General features: G+C 44.1%; 1 protein-coding gene across 3 annotated transcripts in view; it reads right to left on the bottom strand.

Annotated features, from left to right (window-relative positions):
• The window catches only part of LOC110505776 (neuronal PAS domain-containing protein 3-like), a 510,145-nt gene that overhangs the window by 363,148 nt on the left and 123,818 nt on the right, over positions 1-23,179 (bottom strand). For all 3 annotated transcript variants that reach the window (XM_036963003.1, XM_036963005.1, XM_036963004.1), the window contains one exon: positions 15,059-15,160. In XM_036963003.1, coding sequence (XP_036818898.1) covers positions 15,059-15,160 — 102 coding nt within the window. The remainder of the gene's footprint in view (positions 1-15,058; positions 15,161-23,179) is intronic.

Raw genomic sequence — 23,179 nt, 5'->3', positions numbered from 1 at the left:
AGGAAGACTCCTGGATGTGACATACAGACAGTTATCACAGGCATTGGTGAAAGTACAGGAAATCATGCCACACAAATGCCAGTACTGGCCATTCGCTGATCAATTCTAAGACTTTAATTCTAGAGTGGATAAATTCTAAGGCTAGAATTCAACAATTCTTCAATTCTTCAAGACTAATTCCCCTCTGTCTTAAGTCATATTAAAGAACAGTGAAATACATGAAGGTGCATGAGTCTGTTATTTGTATTTTATGCTAATAAATATTTACAGTGTGCAGTGTATTAGAGGCTGATAGCCTGCTACTGATAGGCTGGTACGATATCAGTACCATTTATCTCCTCAGCTTCATAGAAGGAAGTGACTTTATGAGGCTCTAATGAGAACTTCTAATCTCATACGAGAGAAAGTCATTATGTAATTGTTTTTTAAAGACCATCATAAACAATCAAGCAAGCAGCAGATCATGAGGCAGAGGAGAAAGAAGGAAGGAAAGGGGTGTGGAGAAAGATAGCTTTTTGTCAGCTAATGTTTAGCTCCCAATGAACAACAATTCAGCTCAGAAGTAGTAACTGACACTAGCATTTAGAAAGAGGTTCCTTATGCCTGAACAAGTAGCTGGGTCTAATATAGGCTAGCTTTATAAATCCCACAGCCTAGCGCGTTTATTGATGGAGTTGTAAATGTGATATGGTTTATTTGATGGGATGTAAAAACAGAAGAATTATAGCTCTACTGTGCATGTAACAGCTTTAATTAAGACATTTCTAACATAATAAAACAACATTCACTAATGACAACAGCACAGTGATTACTGTGGCAAAGAGAAGACATGCATACAGTCAATCATATTCCTGCGTCCCAAATGGCACCCTATTCCCTACTTGGCACTACTTTTGAACAGAGTGTAAAACTTGGCAATAGGGTGTAATATATAGGGAATAGGGTGTAATATATAGGGAATAGGGTGTCCTTTTGGACATTCCCATACTGTATGCTACTGAGGGGATGGGTTGGCTGGCCAGGTCAGAGACTGGCCCTGCCCAGTGCCGTGGCCATCAGTTCTTGAATGTGTTTATCCAAGGACAAGTATTCTCACCTTCCCATCTGCCCCATGGAACTCTTCTAATGTGAAAGACAGGTGGCCTGCTCCATGTTTAGAGCCCGTCGGGTCCAAATATGATTAAGAACTCAAATTAGTTGGCCGTGGTAAATATGAATTCTATATTTAGATGTGGGAAAAAAGGGAAACGGAATACAATCCCTGCTAACTGCCGTCCGGGCATAAATAAATGGAGAGAGAGATTGACTGGATGGAGACTGAGACTGAGGAATGGACCAATCTAATCTGATAGCCTGGGCCTGAGTTGATGGGCTGGCTGGCAGAAACCCAGGTTTAGAGTAAGAAGCAGCAGGCATGTCTGTATGAATAAAATATAGTGTTTTTGTTGTCTGCTGTGTGTCTGTCACAACATCCTGATTAATAAAATAATATATAATTTGTCCATATTTAAAGAGTACCATGGCCTTGGTAGTAGTACATTGTATCCTTAAAACGTTCCTATTGCGCTTTCAATTCTTGTTAAAAGCAGTCAGGATGATATAACTAACTATTTTGCTGTTTATGACTGATCATTAAAACTAACAATAAAACTTCATAATTCAAATTTACATGGCTGAAGAGTTAAACATGCTCAAACATTTAATATCATTCTGATTCGATGTAGAGGACGGCAGCATCTAAAAAGTGGGACCATAACAGGGGAAATTGCCTGAGATCTTCCAGAAAGTGGGACTATGAGAGATAGTGATTGTGTAAGCAGACACATAGGAAATAAAGGCCTATAAATGCACCATGTCTAATGGTGCCGCTCTCCCAGCTGATAGCAGACACTCTCCCAGAGTGATAGAGTTCAGCTGATAGCAGACACTCTCGCAGAGTGATAGAGTTCAGCTGATAGCAGACACTCTCCCAGAGTGATAGAGTTCAGCTGATAGCAGACACTCTCCCAAAGTGATAGAGTTCAGCTGATAGCAGAAGCAATCTAAGAAATGCTTTCACAGTTGAAACTTTCAACCCGGGGCTGCAGGGTAGCCTAGTGGTTAGAGCGTTGGACTAGTAACCAGAAGGTTGCAAGTTCAGGTACAAATCTGTCATTCTCCCCCTGAACAGGCAGTTAACCCATTGTTCCTAGGCTGTCATTGAAAATAAGAATTTGTTCTTAACTGACTTGCCTAGTAAAATAAAAAAAACAACCTCCCTGTGCTGGATTGTCTTTCTAACAGAAGCATTCACTATCAAACTATGCATTACACTCTTTTCCCAAAACATTCCTGAAAAATACATAGGAGATTGATGACTGTACAAGCTTAATGAGCCAACATGATATATAACAAGATAAATGCATCACTTCCTTCTTTCAGCTGAACAGTTCCATGTAGTATCTTGTTGGATACTGGATACTACTGGGCCAGGGTAGCCTGGGGTAGGGTTCAATTACCGTAAACTGCATTAGTGCATGTAGACCTCTCCTCTATCCTCTCCTCTATCCTATCCTCTCCATCTATCCTCTCCTCCATCCTCTCCTCTCCTCTATCCCCTCTCCCCGGAGTTAAATGGAAGGTACAGAGGAGCAAGCTAGGTTTGCTCGTTCCTTTTCATCCAATAGCGACAGTACTGTTTTTAAGGCCATGAAAGAAAGAAAGTAAAGAAGTTTAGGTAATCTGTTTTTAGTACTGTACAGTGGAACACATCATTCATCCCATCCAGCTGAACTAAAGATTGACCACTATGGGATCCCTAATTGACTGGCTTTCTGTGCTACACTGTAATTGTGTACAAAATATCTATGCTGGAGTTGACTAGGGTTGGATGGAAACTATTTGGTTCTAACCAAGCTTACTGGGTAACAAGAAGTTGAAGTTCCAAATGAAGTAAAACTGTAATGTAAGGCTGAACGTGGAAGGAAGGAAGATACTTCTGAGAATCCATTGCATCAGCATGCTCAAGATTGATACGTTCTAAAATATTTAAGACGCTTCATGCATTCTTGCAAAAACACAAAGTAGTCAATTGTGTCAACAGTGCTGCCTCCTTTGTTTTTTGATTTGACTAGCCTACTCCCCTCCTCTTCTCTTAACATGGTCCAGATCTCATGTTTACATAGTGATTTGGTTACTGAGATTGACATATAATTACATCAAGTCCAACAGTCAAGCCAAAAGCAAAGCAAACAGCCAGTGCATGGAAATCATGTTTTGACATAGCTGGTTGCCTTCTGCATTTCATAGACATCAATTTATTCTGTCATGGTTGGGATGACACTTTCCTTTTTCCCCCTTTAAAGCTGATGCACTTAGAAATGCTATGCATATTTTAATATGAAGGCCTGTGCCCAGAAGACCGTATATTGATTATATTAAAATGTATTTTGCCATATAACATTATATCTAGTCCTACTTGATATGCTAACTGTATTACCATAAAACTACAATGTAGAGCTGTCAAAATGGATCTCCTTAATGTCTTGAAGCCATGCCATGTACGTCAACATTGACTGTTTGACAACAATGACTGTCAGATCGTAATGTGTTCAAATAAAGTTTGGCATATACAATGCCAAGGAGTGAGAACATGGAGCAAAACGTAGATTGTTCAAAAATGCCTTTGATTCTGATCATATTGAAGACTGAATAGGACAGAAGACACAGAAGACAGATCAACCGTATCAGTCTCTTATCACAGACCCAGACGCTAGTAGCTACCTTGGCAACAAGCTGAAAGAAAGCATACTTTCTTTCCCCTAAAAGTCTGCTATTCTATTCCAAAAGCCTTTGATGGATTTCCAAAGCGAGCGCATCAGAAACCTAGAGGAGCTTAGAGACGCGCTACACGTGTTTGTTGACTGACTTTGTCTTTGGTCTTTGTGGCTGGAGAGGCCATTACCCAGAACCAGGCTTCACAGGGCACCACGCAACACTAGAAGGCATGTCTAGTCATGGTACAATGAGCAGAACCCACCTGCATGGAGACTAGCTGTCCTGAGCTGGCAGAAACACATAACACACTATCCCTGATGCTACAGCTGAAGTCGGAAGTTTATATACACTTAGGTTGGAGTCATTAAAACTCGTTTTTCAACCACTCCACAAATTTCTTGTTAACAAACTATAGTTTTGGCAAGTTGGTTAGGACATTTACTTTGTGCATGACAAGTAATTTTTCCAACAAGATTATTTCACTTATAATTCACTGTATCACAATTCCAGTGGGTCAGAAGTTTACATACACTAGGTTGACTGTGCCTTTAAACAGCTTGGAAAATTCCAGAAAATGATGTCATGGCTTTGAAGCTTCTGATAGGCTACTTGACATAATTTGAGTAAATTGGAGGTGTACCTGTGAATGTATTTCAAGGCCTACCTTCAAACTCAATGCCTCTGCTTGACATCATGGGAAAATCAAAAGAAATCAGCCAAGACATTAAAAAAAAAATTGTAGACCTCCACAATTCTGGTTCATCCAAACACCTAAAGGTACCACGTTCACCTGTACAAACAATAGTACGCAAGTATAAACACCATGGGACCACGCAGCCGTCATACCGCTCAGGAAGGAGACGTGTTCTGTCTCCTAGAGATGAACGTACTTTGGTGCGAAAAGTGCAAATCAATCCCAGAACAACAGCAAAGGACCTTGTGAAGATGCTGGAGAAAACAGGTGCAAAAGTATCTATATCCACATTAAAACGAGTCCTATATCAACATAACCTGAAAGGCTGCTCAGCAAGGAAGAAGCAACTGCTCCAAAACCAGACTACGGTTTGCAACTGCACATGGGGACAAATATCATACTTTTTGGAGATGTGTCCTCTGGTCTGATGAAACAAAATTATAACTGTTTGGCCATAATGACCATCGTCATGTTTGGAAGAAAAATGGGGATGCTTGCAAGCCGAAGAACACCATCCCAACCGTGAAGCACGGGGATGGCAGCGTCATGTTGTGGGGTGCTTTGCTGCAGGAGTGACTGGTGCACTTCACAAAATAGATGGCATCATGAGGCAGGAAAAATAGGTGGATATATTGAAGCAACATCTCAAGACATCAGTCAGGAAGTTAAAACTTGGTCGCAAATGGGTCTTCCAAATGGACAATGACCCCAAGCATACTTCCAAAATTGTGGCAAAATGGCTTAAAGACAACAAAGTCGAGGTATTGGAGTGGCCATCACAAAGCCCTGACCTCAATCCTATAGAAATGTGTGGGCAGAACTGAAAAAGTGTGTGTGTGCAAGGAGGCCTATAAACCTGACTCAGTTACACCAGCTCTGTCAGGACGAATGGGTCAAAATTCACCCAACTTATTGTGGGAAGCTTGTGGAAGGCTACCTGAAACGTTTGACCCAAGTTAAACAATTTAAAGGCAATGCTACCAAATACTAATTGAGTGTATGTAAACTTCTGACCCACTGGGAATGTAATGAAAGAAATAAAAGCTGAAATAAATCATTTGCTCTACTATTATTCTGACATTTCATATTCTTAAGATAAAGTGGTGATCCTAACTGACCTAAAACAGGGAATTTTTACTAGGATTAAATGTCAGGAATTGTGAAAATCTTAGTTTAAATGTATTTGTCTGAGGTGTATGTAAACTTCCGACTTCAACTGTATATGATAGATGTGCAGGTGTGTGTGTGTGTGTGTGTGTGTGTGGGGGAGTGCACTTCAAATATGTGTGTGTGTGTGTGTGTGTGTGTGTGTGTGTGTGTGTGTGTGTGTGTGTGTGTGTGTGTGTGTGTGTGATGTACAAACATTGCTCATTGAGAAAAGAGGGTGAACTATCTTTTTCTGAATGTTGGATCCTATGTAGACCTTTATCAACCAGACTCACCTTTGGATACTGGTATGTTTCTAGGACATATATACTTGACAGGAACAAGTTTAAAAGAACAAACGAAACCCCAAACCTTTCCACTACGGTCAAAATCCCCAACACCATGACCGCATGGGAAAGTTAATAACAACCAGCTCTGATGCCCAACATCCAGGCATCCTATGCCTTTTTAAGCTTATTTTATTCATATTTTAGAAAAGCCTTACAGGCATATGAATCAATTAATTATGTCTGAAATGCTACCAAACGCAGCTCATGAATAGCGCACATGGTTTCTGCCAAAAACGTGTGTCAATCACGCTACCGCGGCAACAGCTGTGTAATTACAGCTATTCCACGTCTAGAACAGCCGCAACACCACATTCAAAGACTGTCCCAAATTACACATTACATGGACCTGTATGAACTTCATTTAACTTTGATCTTAAAAAAAAAAAATGCTGACTTTACCCTCGTCTTCTGCAAAGAAAGTAAATGAATGGTATAGCATGGGGGCTATGCTACAGTAGGTAGGCTGCTTTGAACTAGCATGACAGAATTTACACCCCAGGATATTTTTATTTGAAATATATATTTTTCTAAATCAAACATCTACAATTACTAACAAATATGCTTAATTATTTAGGCTATTTATTCACAAGTCTTAACGTAAATTAATGCCTATAACAGGCTGATGTGGGGCAGAGCAGAGTGTAGCTCTGCCCAAGGCAAAATTACAGTACTCTTGAAATGGGGTACTGTAGGTTAGTTAATCTAGGTGAAAATCAAACCAATCATAAAACCAGGCAGTTGATTGTGTTAAACACCTCAGTTAAAGACTCCCCATTACAACAGGTGGACATAGCAGTTGTATTTCAAGTAAGATCAACATTTTTAGAATACTTTAGCTGTGCTTGATTGGGCTTGTCTGGTGCAATGGAATAGTTCCACAATGTGCAACGCCGCTCATCTGTACACTCCAGACAGACTCAAAGCAAACACTCAAAATATTTGAAAAGAAAACAAATACTACTTGAACCCAGGTCGAAAGTACCTCAGACTACAATTTCAGGAAATCTATACAACACATTAGCTGTGTTATTTTTGGCAGACAAAGAAAGAAACAGGTGGAAGAAGAGGAAGAAAAAATGAAAAGAAAGCCGTTGAAATAATGGTAGGGGTACTGAGAAACAGCTAAATAATTCATATAACTTTACAATCTGAGGGAAAAGTAGGTCAGAATAAACAAAGAATAAAACACATCAAAGGAAAAGAAAATGCAACAAAGTCATAACGTAGTAGCTACCATATACCAGGAGTAAGCTCATGCAATGTTCATAAGGCATCAGACAGACAGAGCACGCTCAAATCACCGCTTTGGAATACAGAGGAAGAGGAAGGAGGAAAAACCCATCCCAAACACTTGTAGGATGGTGAACTGGGGAGGCAACACACACAGCTAACATCATATAGTCATCCCAAAATCAATACAAACATGGTTGAACACCCTGCCTGCCTTGAGCCTCCCTATACCCCTGAAAATGTGCCATATAGCTGCTGCTATTGCTGCTTGGCTTTGTCTGCCTACAGGGCCAACCTGAGCATGCCTATCTATACACACTTCAGGGTGTGACTAAGCTACAATGCATACAACTATAATGTCCATTATGTATTGTTTGTTTGTTTTTTCTTCAGTTGTTTTGTGTTCTTCTCGTCTGTCATTCTGTCCAAGTGCTTTTCAGTGGTGTGTTAACTATAGTGCCTCCATAATTATTGAGACAGTGATGGATAGTGATTTTTTTTCTACTGTTTGAAATCAAACAAGGTTAAAGTGCAGACTGTCAGCTTTAGTTATTTGAGGGTATTTTCATCCATATTGGATGAACCATATAGACATTTTGTACATAGTCCTCCCATTTTAGGGGACCAAAAGTATTTGACTTATATGTCTATTAAAGTAGTAAAAAGTGTAGCAAAAAATGCATGGTACCATATTCATAGCACACAATGATTACATCATGCTTGTGACTCTGCAAATGTATTGGATGCAAATCAAATTATAAAGTTTCTAAACACTTGTACATTAATGTGGATTCTACCATAATTATGGATAATCCTGAATGAATCATCAATAATGGTGAGTGAGAAAGTTAGACACACAAATATCATACCTCCAAGATACGCTAACCTCTTACCATTACAATAAACATGGGAGGTTAGCTTTTTTAGGGGGGTATGATGTGATATTTGCACGTCATTGCGTGCTATGAACATGGGACCAAATATGGGACTAAGTACTTAACTTTTTACTACACATATGTGAATTTGTCCCAATAATTTTGGTCCCCTAAAATTGGGGGACTATATACAAAAAGTCCTGTAATTTCTAAACGGTTCACCCAGTATGGATGAAAACACCCTCAAATGAAAGCTGACAGTCTGAACTTTAACCTTACCGTCCTTGTTTGAATTCAAAACCAAACATTTGGAGTATAGAGCCAAAAGAAGAAAAAATCCATCACTGTCCCAATGATTACGGAGGGCACTGTACATACAACAAATACACAAGCATGACAACAACAACAATCCAACCATTCAGTGAGAGCTTGCTTAGCGTTGTCAAGCTGGTGACATGACAATACCATTCTGTATAGCAGTTTCAACAATGGACTGTTTTCAGAGCACCACTGCCGCCTTGGGTTCCTAACATAATCTACACCCATAGTAGTGATTCCTACTAACACTCAAATGTCTCGCCTTTATTCTCAGGACTGACCTATGACATACCCCCGACAACAGACGAGTGTCTAAACGGCATCGTTTAAAAAAACACACACACGGATTGGCTCTTGACATGCTCTAGCTAAGATTCCACTTATACACTCCCTCCTAGAAAGATATTTCAACAGGCCACCTGCCACACGGTATATTCGAGTCCAGTCTTAAGGCCTGTCTCTCTCTTTCTCTTCAATAGGTAGCTTAATTTACTTCGTACAACATCAGGTTGGTTTCTAGAGCTGGGGACAGACGTGGCTTTAAACACAATGGAGGAGGTCAGGTGGTCGTCCATTATATCAAACTGGGGGCCCTTGTCTGTCAGGTGAAAATAGGAAAACACAGAAAATTGGAGACCAAGGAACATTCTGAATAGAAATCAAATCATTAAAAAGGGTATATTATACCTACAAATCACAGGAGGTTGGTGGCACCTTAATTGGGGAGGACAGGCTCATGGTAAGGGCTGGAGCGGAATGGGTGGAATGGTATCAAAAATATCAAACACATGGTTTCCAAGTGTTTGGTGCCATTCCATTTACCATAAATGAGAATAAAGTAGACAGCACCACCACTACCATGTACAGCAACATATACTGCTAAGCTAAGGGCTAATGGACACTCAGCCCTTACTGAAGTGTATTAACGGTGACAGGTACTGAGACAGAAAATGAGGGACTCATTCTTATCTTCCTGCACCTCATCAAGGCAGATAGCTCAATCCCTGTGTGCTGTTGTCTAGGGGCGGAAGGGTGTGTGTGTGTGTGTGTGTCAGATATGAGGAGAGGGGCGAGGTGGGGATCAGGGGAGAGTGGAGCGGACTGCTAGTTCACCTCAGAGAGCTTGGTAAATGAGAAGAGACAGGTGTGCTGGGGAACCTGGGCCGCAGGTGGCCATCCTTCTCACCAACAGCCATTTATCTCAATTTCACCCTGAGCTGCAAACCGCTTACAACTCACACACACTGTCCGGCCCGTACGTTCAGACGGCGTTTAAACTAATCATGGTGGCAGAATGGGGCCTAGCTTCATCAGCATAGAGAAACCCATCTAAACCTAGCTACCTACCGCATAGTATACACAACTTTAAAGACAGACACACACACACACACACACACACACACACACACACACACACACACACACACACACACACACACACACACACACACACACACACACACACACACACACATACACACAGTGTTTCTCTTCATCTCAGCTGGAATGTGGCTGCTACTTAGGCTGACTAAGAAGCCATATTACTAGTGACTACTCTCAATAGCAGATAGAGAACATGAGAAGCTGTAGAAAGCAAGAGCCAAGGTGTGTTAGTATTCATCTGGAACCTCAGTATCCATGACCTAGAGAAACAGTCTGAACATGTGCTGCAGGTTCTGCATTCCGTCATGTGGGCCCTACTCAAAATGTGTGTGTAGGCCTACAGGAATGTAGTGTGTGTGCTGTCCTGGGGTACAGGCCTACAGGAATGTAGTGTGTGTGTGCTGTCCTGGGGTGTAGGCTTACAGGAATGTAGTGCCTGTACTGTCCTGGGGTACAGGCCTACAGGAATGTAGTGTGTGTGTGCTGTCCTGGGGTGTAGGCTTACAGGAATGTAGTGCCTGTACTGTCCTGGGGTACAGGCCTACAGGAATGTAGTGTCTGTACTGTCCTGGGGTACAGGCCTACAGGAATGTAGTGTCTGTACCTTCTCGGGGTGTAGACCTACTGGAATGTAGTGTGTGTACTGTCCTGGGGTGTAGGCCTACAGGAATGTAGTGTGTGTACTGTCCTGGGGTGTAGACCTACAGGAATGTAGTGTGTGTACTGTCCTGGGGTGTAGACCTACAGGAATGTAGTGTGTGCACTGTCCTGGGGTGTAGGACTAAAGGAATGTAGTGTCTGTACTGTCCTGGGGTGTAGGACTAAAGGAATGTAGTGTCTGTACTGTCCTGGGGTGTAGGACTAAAGGAATGTAGTGTGTGTACTGTCCTGGGGTGTAGGACTAAAGGAATGTAGTGTGTGTACTGTCCTGGGGTGTAGGACTAAAGGAATGTAGTGTCTGTACTGTCCTGGGGTGTAGGACTAAAGGAATGTAGTGTGTGTACTGTCCTGGGGTGTAGGACTAAAGGAATGTAGTGTCTGTACTGTCCTGGGGTGTAGGACTAAAGGAATGTAGTGTCTGTACTGTCCTGGGGTGTAGGACTAAAGGAATGTAGTGTGTGTGTGCTGTCCTGGGGTGTAGGACTACAGGAATGTAGTGTATGTTCTGTCCTGGGGTGTAGGACTACAGGAATATAGTGTGTGTACTGCCCTGGGGTGTAGGCATACAGGAATGTAGTGTGTGTACTGTCCTGGGGTGTAGGCCTTCAGGAATGTAGTTTCTGTACTGTCCTGGGGTGTAGGACTACAGGAATGTAGTGTCTGTACTGTCCTGGGGTGTAGGACTACAGGAATGTAGTGTGTGTACTGCCCTGGGGTGTAGGCATACAGGAATGTAGTGTGTGTACTGTCCTGGGGTGTAGGCCTTCAGGAATGTAGTTTCTGTACTGTCCTGGGGTGTAGGACTACAGGAATGTAGTGTCTGTACTGTCCTGGGGTGTAGGCCTACAGGAATATAGTGTGTGTACTGTCCTGGGGTGTAGACCTGCAGGAATGTAGTGTGTGTACTGTCCTGGGGTGTAGACCTGCAGGAATGTAGTGTCTGTACTGTCCTGGGGTGTAGGACTACAGGAATGTAGTGTGTGTACTGTCCTGGGGTGTAGGCCTACAGGAATGTAGTGTGTGTACTGTCCTGGGGTGTAGGACTACAGGAATATAGTGTGTGTACTGCCCTGGGGTGTAGGACTACAGGAATGTAGTGTCTGTACTGTCCTGGGGTGTAGGACTACAGGAATGTAGTGTGTGTACTGTCCTGGGGTGTTGGACTACAGGAATGTAGTGTCTGTACTGTCCAGGGGTACAGGCCTACAGGAATGTAGTGTCTGTACTGTCCTGGGGTGTAGGACTACAGGAATGTAGTGTGTGTACTGTCCTGGGGTGTAGACCTGCAGGAATGTAGTGTGTGTACTGTCCTGGGGTGTAGGACTACAGGAATGTAGTGTCTGTACTGTCCTGGGGTGTAGAACTACAGGAATGTAGTGTCTGTACTGTCCTGGGGTGTAGGACTACAGGAATGTAGTGGCTGTACTGTCCTGGGGTACAGGCCTACAGGAATGTAGTGTCTGTACTGTCCTGGGGTGTAGGACTACAGGAATGTAGTGTGTGTACTGTCCTGGGGTGTAGACCTACAGGAATGTAGTGTGTGTACTGTCCAGGGGTACAGGCCTACAGGAATGTAGTGTGTGTACTGTCCAGGGGTACAGGCCTACAGGAATGTAGTGTGTGTACTGTCCTGGGGTGTAGATCTACAGGAATGTAGTGTATGTACTGTCCAGGGGTACAGGCCTACAGGAATGTAGTGTGTGTACTGTCCTGGGGTGTAGATCTACAGGAATGTAGTGTGTGTACTGTCCAGGGGTACAGGCCTACAGGAATGTAGTGTGTGTACTGTCCAGGGGTACAGGCCTACAGGAATGTAGTGTCTGTACTGTCCTGGGGTACAGGCCTACAGGAATGTAGTGTCTGTACCTTCCCGGGGTGTAGATCTACAGGAATGTAGTGTCTGTACTGTCCTGGGGTGTAGGCCTAAAGGAATGTAGTGTGTGTACTGTCCTGGGGTGTAGGCCTACAGGAATGTAGTGTCTGTACTGTCCAGGGGTACAGGCCTACAGGAATGTAGTGTATGTACTGTCCAGGGGTACAGGCCTACAGGAATGTAGTGTGTGTACTGTCCTGGGGTACAGGCCTACAGGAATGTAGTGTGTGTACTGTCCTGGGGTGTAGGCCTACAGGAATGTAGTGTGTGTACTGTCCTGGGGTGTAGGCCTACAGGAATGTAGTGTGTGTACTGTCCTGGGGTACAGGCCTACAGGAATGTAGTGTGTGTACTGTCCTGGGGTGTAGGACTACAGGAATGTAGTGTGTGTACTGTCCTGGGGTACAGGCCTACAGGAATGTAGTGTGTGTACTGTCCAGGGGTACAGGCCTACATGAATGTAGTGTCTGTACTGTCCTGGGGTGTAGACCTACAGGAATGTAGTGTGTGTACTGTCCAGGGGTACAGGCCTACAGGAATGTAGTGTATGTACTGTCCTGGGGTGTAGGACTACAGGAATGTAGTGTGTGTACTGTCCAGGGGTACAGGCCTACAGGAATGTAGTGTATGTACTGTCCTGGGGTACAGGCCTACAGGAATGTAGTGTCTGTACTGTCCTGGGGTGTAGGACTAAAGGAATGTAGTGTATGTACTGTCCTGGGGTGTAGGACTAAAGGAATGTAGTGTGTGTACTGTCCAGGGGTACAGGCCTACAGGAATGTAGTGTGTGTACTGTCCTGGGGTGTAGATCTACAGGAATGTAGTGTGTGTACTGTCCAGGGGTACAGGCCTACAGGAATGTAGTGTGTGTACTGTCCAGGGGTACAGGCCTACAGGAATGTAGTGTCTGTACTGTCCTGGGGTACAGGCCTACAGGAATGTAGTGTCTGTACCTTCCCGGGGTGTAGATCTACAGGAATGTAGTGTCTGTACTGTCCTGGGGTGTAGGCCTAAAGGAATGTAGTGTGTGTACTGTCCTGGGGTGTAGGCCTACAGGAATGTAGTGTCTGTACTGTCCAGGGGTACAGGCCTACAGGAATGTAGTGTATGTACTGTCCAGGGGTACAGGCCTACAGGAATGTAGTGTGTGTACTGTCCTGGGGTACAGGCCTACAGGAATGTAGTGTGTGTACTGTCCTGGGGTGTAGGCCTACAGGAATGTAGTGTGTGTACTGTCCTGGGGTGTAGGCCTACAGGAATGTAGTGTGTGTACTGTCCTGGGGTACAGGCCTACAGGAATGTAGTGTGTGTACTGTCCTGGGGTGTAGGACTACAGGAATGTAGTGTGTGTACTGTCCTGGGGTACAGGCCTACAGGAATGTAGTGTGTGTACTGTCCAGGGGTACAGGCCTACATGAATGTAGTGTCTGTACTGTCCTGGGGTGTAGACCTACAGGAATGTAGTGTGTGTACTGTCCAGGGGTACAGGCCTACAGGAATGTAGTGTATGTACTGTCCTGGGGTGTAGGACTACAGGAATGTAGTGTGTGTACTGTCCTGGGGTGTAGGCCTGTCTGCCTGTTTGTAAGGCAGCACGTAAGGGGGTGTAGGCCTGTCTGCCTGTTTGTAAGGCAGCACATAAGGGGTTGTAGGCCTGAGACTAGCCTCATAATACATACAGACTGTGATGAGCTATTAAGAAGTGCTTTTTTCTCAAAGTGTTACATCAATAAATCCCCTTTATTCAGGCCGACAGTAATCCTGCCCTCACCCCTGTGCTGTACATCAGAGTGAGGGAGGGAGAGAGAGAGAGCTAGAGGAATTATGCTCCATGTTTATTTCCTAATGTGTAAGCCTAGGTCTTTTACTACAAAGGATCTGAAAGAGGGGAGAACTGAAAAGACTTCTGAAGCTGTAAGACGTAGAGACGTAGTCTCAGAGGAATATGTCAAAACTCAACTTCCCACTATGAAGCCTTTTATCTTCCCCAGTTTGACAACACAGAGCAGTTTGCCCTGTTTTATAAAGGGACAGTCAGTGTTCCCCTGAGAGGTGTATCATTTATCAACGCTCAAAGCCATAAAGCCAGGTCAAATAAGAGTATTACTGTCTACACACGGTATTGTCTTTGGATGGCAAATGAAGAGAGGGAACCTTAATTTGAACTGTAGTTACCTAGACAAAATATAGCTAACTCCCCTTAGATCAATTAACTCAATATCAGAAATAATATAAAAGTAAAATGACATAAAAAATCTAAATGACATAAAAAGCACCTGTGTAAAATAAGAAAGTGTCACGCCCTGATCTGTTTCACCTGTCTTTGTGCTTGTCTCCACCCCCCTCCAGATGTCACCCATCTTCTTCATTATCCCCTGTGTATTTATACCTGTGTTTTCTGTTTGTCTGTTGCCAGTTCGTCTTGTTTGTTCAAACCTACCAGCGTTTTGTCTCAGCTCCTGTTTTTCCTTAGTCTCTCATTTTCTCGTCCTCCTGGTTTTGACCTTTGCCCGTCCTGACCCTGTACCTGCCCGCCTGACCACTGCCTGTCTCTGAGCCTGCCTGCCGTCCTGTACCTTGGCCTCTGCTCTGGATTATCGACCCATGCCTGCCTTTACACAAGCTGGCATCCTTAACCATGTTGTCCCTCTAACCAGACCAGAGAGGGAGGTAGCTGGTAGTAGTAACAGTATGTACAGCATCTGAGCTGTGGCCTGGTCTGCCCCTGACCAGAAGGAAGAAGGGAAGACAGAGAAGGTAAGGGGGGGATTACCATGGCGATGAGGTATGTTGTTGCCCTCCTCCAAGGTGGAGTGTCTTGGGCCTAGAGACAGAACAGGAGCTGGCATTAGCAGGCCTCTCCCAGTAAGGGTCGCTGTGGAGAAACAACGTGAAAATCTCTTAAAGCCTATAAGGAGAGAACAGTATGGACCACAGCCTTATATACACAGTACATATATGGAAATATGTATATAATGTATGTACTGTATATATACAGTATAAATGGTTCTGGGGTGAGCCCCGCTATCCTCTCCCCTCAAAGACCACAAAGATCATATATTACACATACTGATCTAAAGCAGATAGAACATGCAGTTCTAATTTAAGGTTGTCACATTTTTCACAGTATTCAGTAATGATCTTTTTTCTAAATGATACTGTACTACTAGAGAAAATGTAATGTACGCAAGCATGTAATCATTTCCAACCAACAGTTACATGAAAACATAGTGTGGGATGTGTGTGGGTTGATTTAGTCACGTAGAACCATACATTTGAGCCAGTTTGCTAAGCAGGAAAATAATACTGCAATAACAGGAAATGTCAATTATTATTTTGTATTTTTTTGGGCCCCCTTTTTCTTCCCAATTCTGACCTTGTCTTATCAATGTAACTCCCCAACGGGCTCGGGAGAGGCGAAGGTCGAGTCATGTGTCCTCAAAAACATGACCCACCAAACCGTACTTCTCAACACACCTGTTCGATTAACCCAGAAGCCATCCGCAGCAATGTGTCAGAGGAAACACCGTTCAACTGACGACGAAGTCAGCCTGCAGGCACCCGGTCCCCCACAAGGAGTCACTAGAGCGTGATGAGCCAAGTAAAGCCCCCCCGGCCAAACTCTCCCCTAACCCGGACGATGCTGGGCAAATTGTGTGTTGCTCTAAGGGACTCCCGGTCGGATTGAACCCCAGGCTATAGTGACACCGCAACACTGCGCCACTCGGGAGGCCTAATACATTTTTCGTTAGTGTAAATTACAAACTTTAGAAGCCTTTTTAAAACTCAAATACACTACGAGCTTGTATTTCCTGCTGTGCAGGAATATTCTCAACAACAAAGAGTGATCAATTAAGATCCTGCTAAGTATGTGCTTATTTTGAGCATGACTAAAGCAAGGTACTTGGTGAGTCTAGGACAGGATTCAAGATAATCGGTTTGCTTGAAACGCATCCAAATAAAATTAGTCATTGATTCATAGATTTTTGATCAAGACGAGTAATTTTGGAGAGGAATATTTAGGTATTGAAAGGCTCAGATTAATTGTACCTGGCTATACTTTCACATTATTACATTGCTGTTGTCTGGTATACATCTGCTTTCTTCCAACTCAGTACACTAGAAAAGACATGCAGGTTCAACCCGCTCTCTTTCTCACAATTAAAAGCTATTGGACTCCTAGTCCCAGAGACTTGCTGTATGCCCTGTGCACTGAATCTGCAGCAAATAGCTTTTATTTGTTAAGGAACCTCCTCACACCATCCTATTAAAGAACAGAAACCTTTACTGAAATGATCTCACTCTGAAGGGGAGAAGCATTTACGGGCTAAGAAAATGGAAGCAGCACTCTCCAGGAGCGTCGCTTGCACTGTACAGCCCTCGCCAGCCAGTTATCTCCCCCAAGATTGATGCCTTTCCCTTTACCACCTTTTGCAAGCCACATGTCATTTAGTACAAATGATTCCCTGTAGGTATGGGAGTATGGGTAATGTCAGCTAGTGCAATATGTTCCACAATATCAGCCCCCCCCACCACCACCACCACCACTGTGTACTGAATGAAACTACACACACGTACGCACGCACACAATCACAATCACACACCCTATCTGGCCTGAATGGTACAAAAAGCAGCACAATGGATTTTGTTTCACGGCCAGAAAGGTAAATTGCAGACAGCAATGGGAGATTTGGCCCATTTTTCAACGCTGCCTATATTACACACTGTACCAGGCATTGTGTTGAATTTATACACTTTTTTCACACGTTGGAGAAAAAGAATTCCCAACAGCCCCATTCTACTCTATAAAATGCTCCAATGTGGCCTTTAGACGATTCCCTACGAACCAGCCGTGTGATTGAAAACATGTCACTTTTACACTGTTTCCTCTCTGTTCCCACTTTGGCACCACAAGCACCTGTGACCCCATTGTTGTTTTCTCAACATGTTTTTAACTTCCGTCATGCAGGTTGAAAATTCACAATTCTCCACATTTCCCATACAGGCTAGACTTGTACAAGGTAGTCTTACTCTGCTGCTTCAGGAAAGCTGCTTGTGGTTTGGGGCTTGGTGTTTGTCTTGATGTTCCTGGGCTGGTACAGGGGGTAGGAAGCCTGGATGGTCAGAAACAGAGCTATCCTGGCACTAGAGGGTTTTTCTGCAGTGAGATATACCACTATTGTGATGCTCATTGGGTGGATAGACAGATATAGAGATCACTGGGAGGATTGTTATCCAGCCATCCTGCTCAGCTCCGCATGCCTCTGTTTCTCTGTGTGAATGAGATCTGCAGGGGGTGTATGGTGGGGCTCCCCCTCTTCTCCCCTTCTCACTACCTCTACCCCCTCCCCCGTCTTCTCTCTCCTCTTCTTTCATCTCCCATCCTCTCTCCCTTCCCTTCTTCTCCTCTCCTCCCCCTCTCTTTCTCTCTGTCTCCAGCCCTCTGAATGTGTTAACAGGCACATCTCTGCTCTGCTCACCCTCTGAGGTAACAGGGGCTCAAATCAAGGGGCTGAATCACAATTGTTCAGCGCCGTACAAAGACAAAATAAAAAAAAACAGCAAACAAGGTCTGCATCCTCAGCCTTGAACAGAGACATAAAGCACAGAACAACCAAACTCCCTGTGGAGGACCACTTTCCTCAAACCTGTCATTAATTGACAAGACAGGAGGACAACAGTATATTCCTGTGTGTGTGAAAAAACAATAACAACCCAGCACTTATAGAGGATACATAGGCTACAGAGACCCATTCTGCCAGACATGAATAGAGCACAGAGACCCATGCTGCTCGACATGAATAGAGGAGCACAGAAACCCATGCTGCCAGACATGAATAGAGGAACACAGAGACCCATGCTGCCAGACATGAATAGAGGAACACAGAGACCCATGTTGCCAGACATGAATAGAGGAACACAGAGACCCATGCTTCCAGACATGAATAGAGGAGCACAGAGACCCATGCTGCCAGACATGAATAGAGGAACACGGAGACCCATGCTGCCAGACATGAAAAGAGCACAGAGACCCATGCTGCCAGACATGAATAGAGGAACACAGAGACCCATGCTGCCAGACATGAATAGAGGAGTACAGAGACCCATGCTGCCAGACATGAATAGAGCACAGAGACCCATGCTGCCAGACATGAATAGAGCACAGATACCCATGTTGCCAGACATGAATAGAGGAACACAGAGACCCATGCTGCCAGACATGAATAGAGCACAGAGACCCATGTTGCCAGACATGAATAGAGGAACACAGAGACCCATGCTGCCAGACATGAATAGAGCACAGAGACCCATGTTGCCAGACATGAATAGAGGAACACAGAGACCCATGCTGCCAGACATGAATAGAGGAACACAGAGACCCATGTTGCCAGACATGAATAGAGGAACACAGAGCCCCATGCTGCCAGACATGAATAGAGGAGCACAGAGACCCATGTTGCCAGACATGAATAGAGGAACACAGAGCCCATGCAGGCAGAGTGGAGTAGAGGAGTATTGGGTTCTGCGGTGATGATGAAAATATATTTGCTGGAACCTGGCAGTGGTAAGTGGCTGATGAATAAGAGTAGTCAGACCCCGTGAGGAGCAGTCACCCACTGCTATACCACGTACACACACACACACACACACACACACACACACACACACACACACACACACACACGGGAAGAGGGAGCATGTCCCACTGTTAAACCGCATCACCATAGAGGAAGCCCCAGCCCTCCTCAGACCCCAGCCCTCCCCTGCCTACTTGGCATGTTTATTAGGACTTTATATTGACTCCAGGATTTGGTGCTTGGGGCTGGCCAGTTGATTTAAAAGGCTTTTTATCGATGTCATCTGGAGGACTGAGGTGAGTGACATTTACAGGTAAATTCTTCCCCCATACTGCCAGTCCATTACAATAATAATGGTTTTCCTGGGTCCTTCCACTGGTTAACTGACCAAATCTCTGTAGTACCTGCATGGTGCATGGTGCTGGGAAGAGATCAATCTTATGTAGGATGGCCATCGACTGTGACCATGTGGGTACCCTTCATTTGGTTGGAGGGGAGTTAACATCCTTCCCTAACAGCTTTCCCAATGGGGAGACAGTTTGATGATTATTTTAGCACAACTGAAATGCCACACATACTGTAAAGCTTCTCATGAATGCATGTGTCAAACTCAAGGCCTGTGGGCCAGATCCGGCCCGCAAACCCATTTTGAGTAAAAATAAATAAATAAAATATGATTTCAATTATTTAAACAATTCTAGGAAAAAAACAACATTGAAATGACTAAAATCAAAAGGAAACTGTGTAGAAATGATATTGAACCTACATTTATATCTCTACTATTTACTCTGGTTTTTAATAATCGCCAAGACAAAAGCTGGACAGTCAGAGAGCATCGAAAATCCCCCAAAACGATGGATAAAAGACCCCTTTTTGCACTAACCTTTTGGACTCATCACAGACACTGCTGCTACTGTTAATTATCTGTCTCTTTATTCCTAGTTATATGTACATATCTACCTCAATTATCTCCTATCACTACACATCGTCTCGGTACTGGTACCCCTTGTATATATTATATAGTCAAGTTATCGTTACTCATTATGTATTTATTATTACTTATATTATTAGGTGTTTTAATGTTCAATTATTTCTCTATTTTCTTTCTCTCTGCATTGTTAGGAAGGACCCTTAAGTAAGTATTTCACTGGTAGTCTACAGCTGTTGTTTACGAAGCTTTATCAAATAACACTATGGGGACCTATATTATGGTTAGGCTACTGTTGAGCCATGTACTGCATCAACATGTATAATTTATAATTGAGTATACTATGGAGGAAGACAAGTTCAAAACATTCAAACTTTGGTTCATGTAATTGGTCTAAGAAATATATTGACTACAACAGGGGGCATGTTGTGACCATGTACTTGGAATTAGAACATTATAAATATAATCAGAACACTTAGAATTCCACATTAGAATGTCCAGTGTATCATTTCTCCAGGCCAGTAACTCATGCACAGTGTAAAGAGAGGGAATCTCTGCTCTGAATGCTGTCTGTCTGTCTGTCTCACTGAATATTTAACCACTACCTCATGAGTCCTGGCATCCAGCCAGCAGGCAGGACTGCATCCAGCCAGAAACACACACACACACACACAGTACACACACACTTCCCCACCCTCAACACCACACAGGACAGACCACACAGGACAGACCACACAGGACAGACAGACCATACAGGACAGACCATACAGGACAGACCACACAGGACAGACCATACAGGACAGACCACACAGGACAGACCACACAGGACAGACCATACAGGACAGACCACACAGGACAGACCACACAGGACAGACCATACAGGACAGACCATACAGGACAGACCACACAGGGCAGACCATACAGGACAGACCACACAGGACAGACCACACAGGACAGACCATACAGGACAGACCATACAGGACAGACCACACAGGACAGGATGAAGATGTTCTAGACTTCCTCCATAGTGACCACCAGTATACTCTTCACCAAGCCACTGTTAGGCAAAGGTTGCACTGGCATTTTGTTGAAGTGAGTGAATGCTGTATAACTTTACTATCTTTAATCAGCAGGAGTGTCTGTTAACGGGGACTCTTAGTGGTGCTTGACAGACCATCGCAGAGTGTATCAACCCTGAAGAAGGGAGGACTGGATGGGCTCTCGGACACTAGAATGGTATTCAGGAAATGTTCAGATAAATAATACAGGAATGTGTAATTGTTGAGAGAGAGAGAGAAAGGAGATCATGGCCTTCCTCTCAAATGAGCCCTGGTCAAAATAAGGTCTTACAGGGTATAGGGGACATACACATAGACCCTTCATTACAGGGTATAGGGGACATACACATAGATCCATCATTACAGGGTATAGGGGACATACACATAGATCCTTCATTACAGGGTATAGAGGACATACACATAGATCCTGATTGACATCACATGTTTTGTGACTCCACTGGGTATGTTAAAATGTTCAAAGACATTTAGTTGGTGATAAAATGATGCTCACTCTTTGCATCCTCAATCCCAACAGTATTGAGAGAGTTGTCTGATGGCTGTCCTGAACACTTCTCTGTCTGTCCCTCCTCTGGTTCCTGAGCTGTTCTCCTCCCAGGCTCACAGCTTAGAGGCTGCATTATTAACCACAATCTAGTGCCCACATCAAACCTGCACAGTCTGCACACCACCATGCTTTACATAGGAGAGACAGAGGGCTGTGCCTTCTTAACACAACACTGTCATTCACAGCTCCATGCACTGAAAAACACTCGCTGCTTGGTTGCAGGACCCAGCGCTGGGCTGAGGAGGATGGCAGAGGTTTCCTCTCCTTAGCTATGACAATAGAAAGCACCCACTACCTAGTCAACGAAAAAAAGAGTCTTGGAGAACAATGTCCCAAAAGTCCCTCTTCAGTGGTCATCTTTGGATAATTTACCCAGCACCACATGCACAGATACAATGAGTGAAGGCCTCCATTGATACACCTCATACCCAAACACCTTATTGTACAAAGGGTCTCGACCCCGCCCTGTGCAACTGGGTACTGGACGTCCTGACGGGCCGCCCCCAGGTGGTGAGGGTAGGTAACAACATCTCCACCCCGCTGATCCTCAACACTGGGGCCCAACAAGGATGCGTTCTGAGCCCTCTCCTGTACTCCCTGTTCACCCACGACTGCGAGGCCATGCACGCCTCCAACTCAATCATCAAGTTTGCGGACGACACTACAGTGGTAGGCTTGATTACCAACAACAACGAGACGGCCTACAGGGAGGAGGTGAGGGCCCTCGAAGTGTGGTGTCAGGAAAATAACCTCACACTCAACGTCAACAAAAGAAAGGAGATGATTGTGGACTTCAGGAAACAGCAGAGGGAGCACCCCCCTATCCACATCAATGGGACAGTAGTGGAGAGGGTAGTAAGTTTTAAGTTCCTCGGCGTACACATCACGGACAAACTGAATTGGTCCACCCACACAGACAGCGTTGTGAAGTCTGAAGAAATTTGGATTGTCACCAAAAGCACTCACAAACTTCTACAGATGCACAATCGAGAGCATCCTGTCGTGCTGTATCACCACCTGGTATGGTAACTGCTCCGACCACAACCGTAAGGCTCTCCAGAGGGTAGTGAGGTCTGCACAACGCATCACCATAGGCAAAGTACCTGCCCTCCAGGACACCTACACCACCCGATGTCACAGGAAGGCCATAAAGATCATCAAGGACAACAACCACCCGAGCCACTGCCTGTTCACCCCGCTATCATCCAGAAGGCGAGGTCAGTACAGGTGCATCAAAGCAGGGACCGAAAAACAGCTTCTATCTCAAGGCCATCAGACTGTTAAACAGCCACCACTAACATTGAATGGCTGCTGCCAACATACTGACTCAACTCCAGCTCACTTCAATAATGGAAATTGATAGACAAAATGTATCACTAGCCACTTTAAACAATGCCACTTAATATAATGTTTACATACCCTACATTACTCATCTCATATGTATATGTACATACTGTACTCAATACCATCTACTGCATCTTGCCTATGCCGTTCTGTACCATCACTCATTCACATATCTTTATGTACATATTCTTTATCCCCTTACACTTTTGTGTATAAGGTAGTAGTTGTGGAATTGTTAGCTAGATTACTTGTTGATTATTACTGCATTGTCGGAACTAGAAGCACAAGCATTTCGCTACACTCACATTAACATCTGCTAACCATGTGTATGTGACAAATACAATTTGATTTGATTTGATTTGATTTAGAAGACAAAGGCACCGTGGTGACATCATTTCTCAAGTGTTCTTATCATAAGGAT

The sequence above is a fragment of the Oncorhynchus mykiss genome, chromosome 25, assembly GCF_013265735.2.
Source record: "Oncorhynchus mykiss isolate Arlee chromosome 25, USDA_OmykA_1.1, whole genome shotgun sequence".
NCBI lineage: Eukaryota > Metazoa > Chordata > Actinopteri > Salmoniformes > Salmonidae > Oncorhynchus > Oncorhynchus mykiss.
The sequence above is the reverse complement of the archived record's forward strand: the minus strand, read 5'-3'. Positions and strand labels throughout refer to the sequence as shown.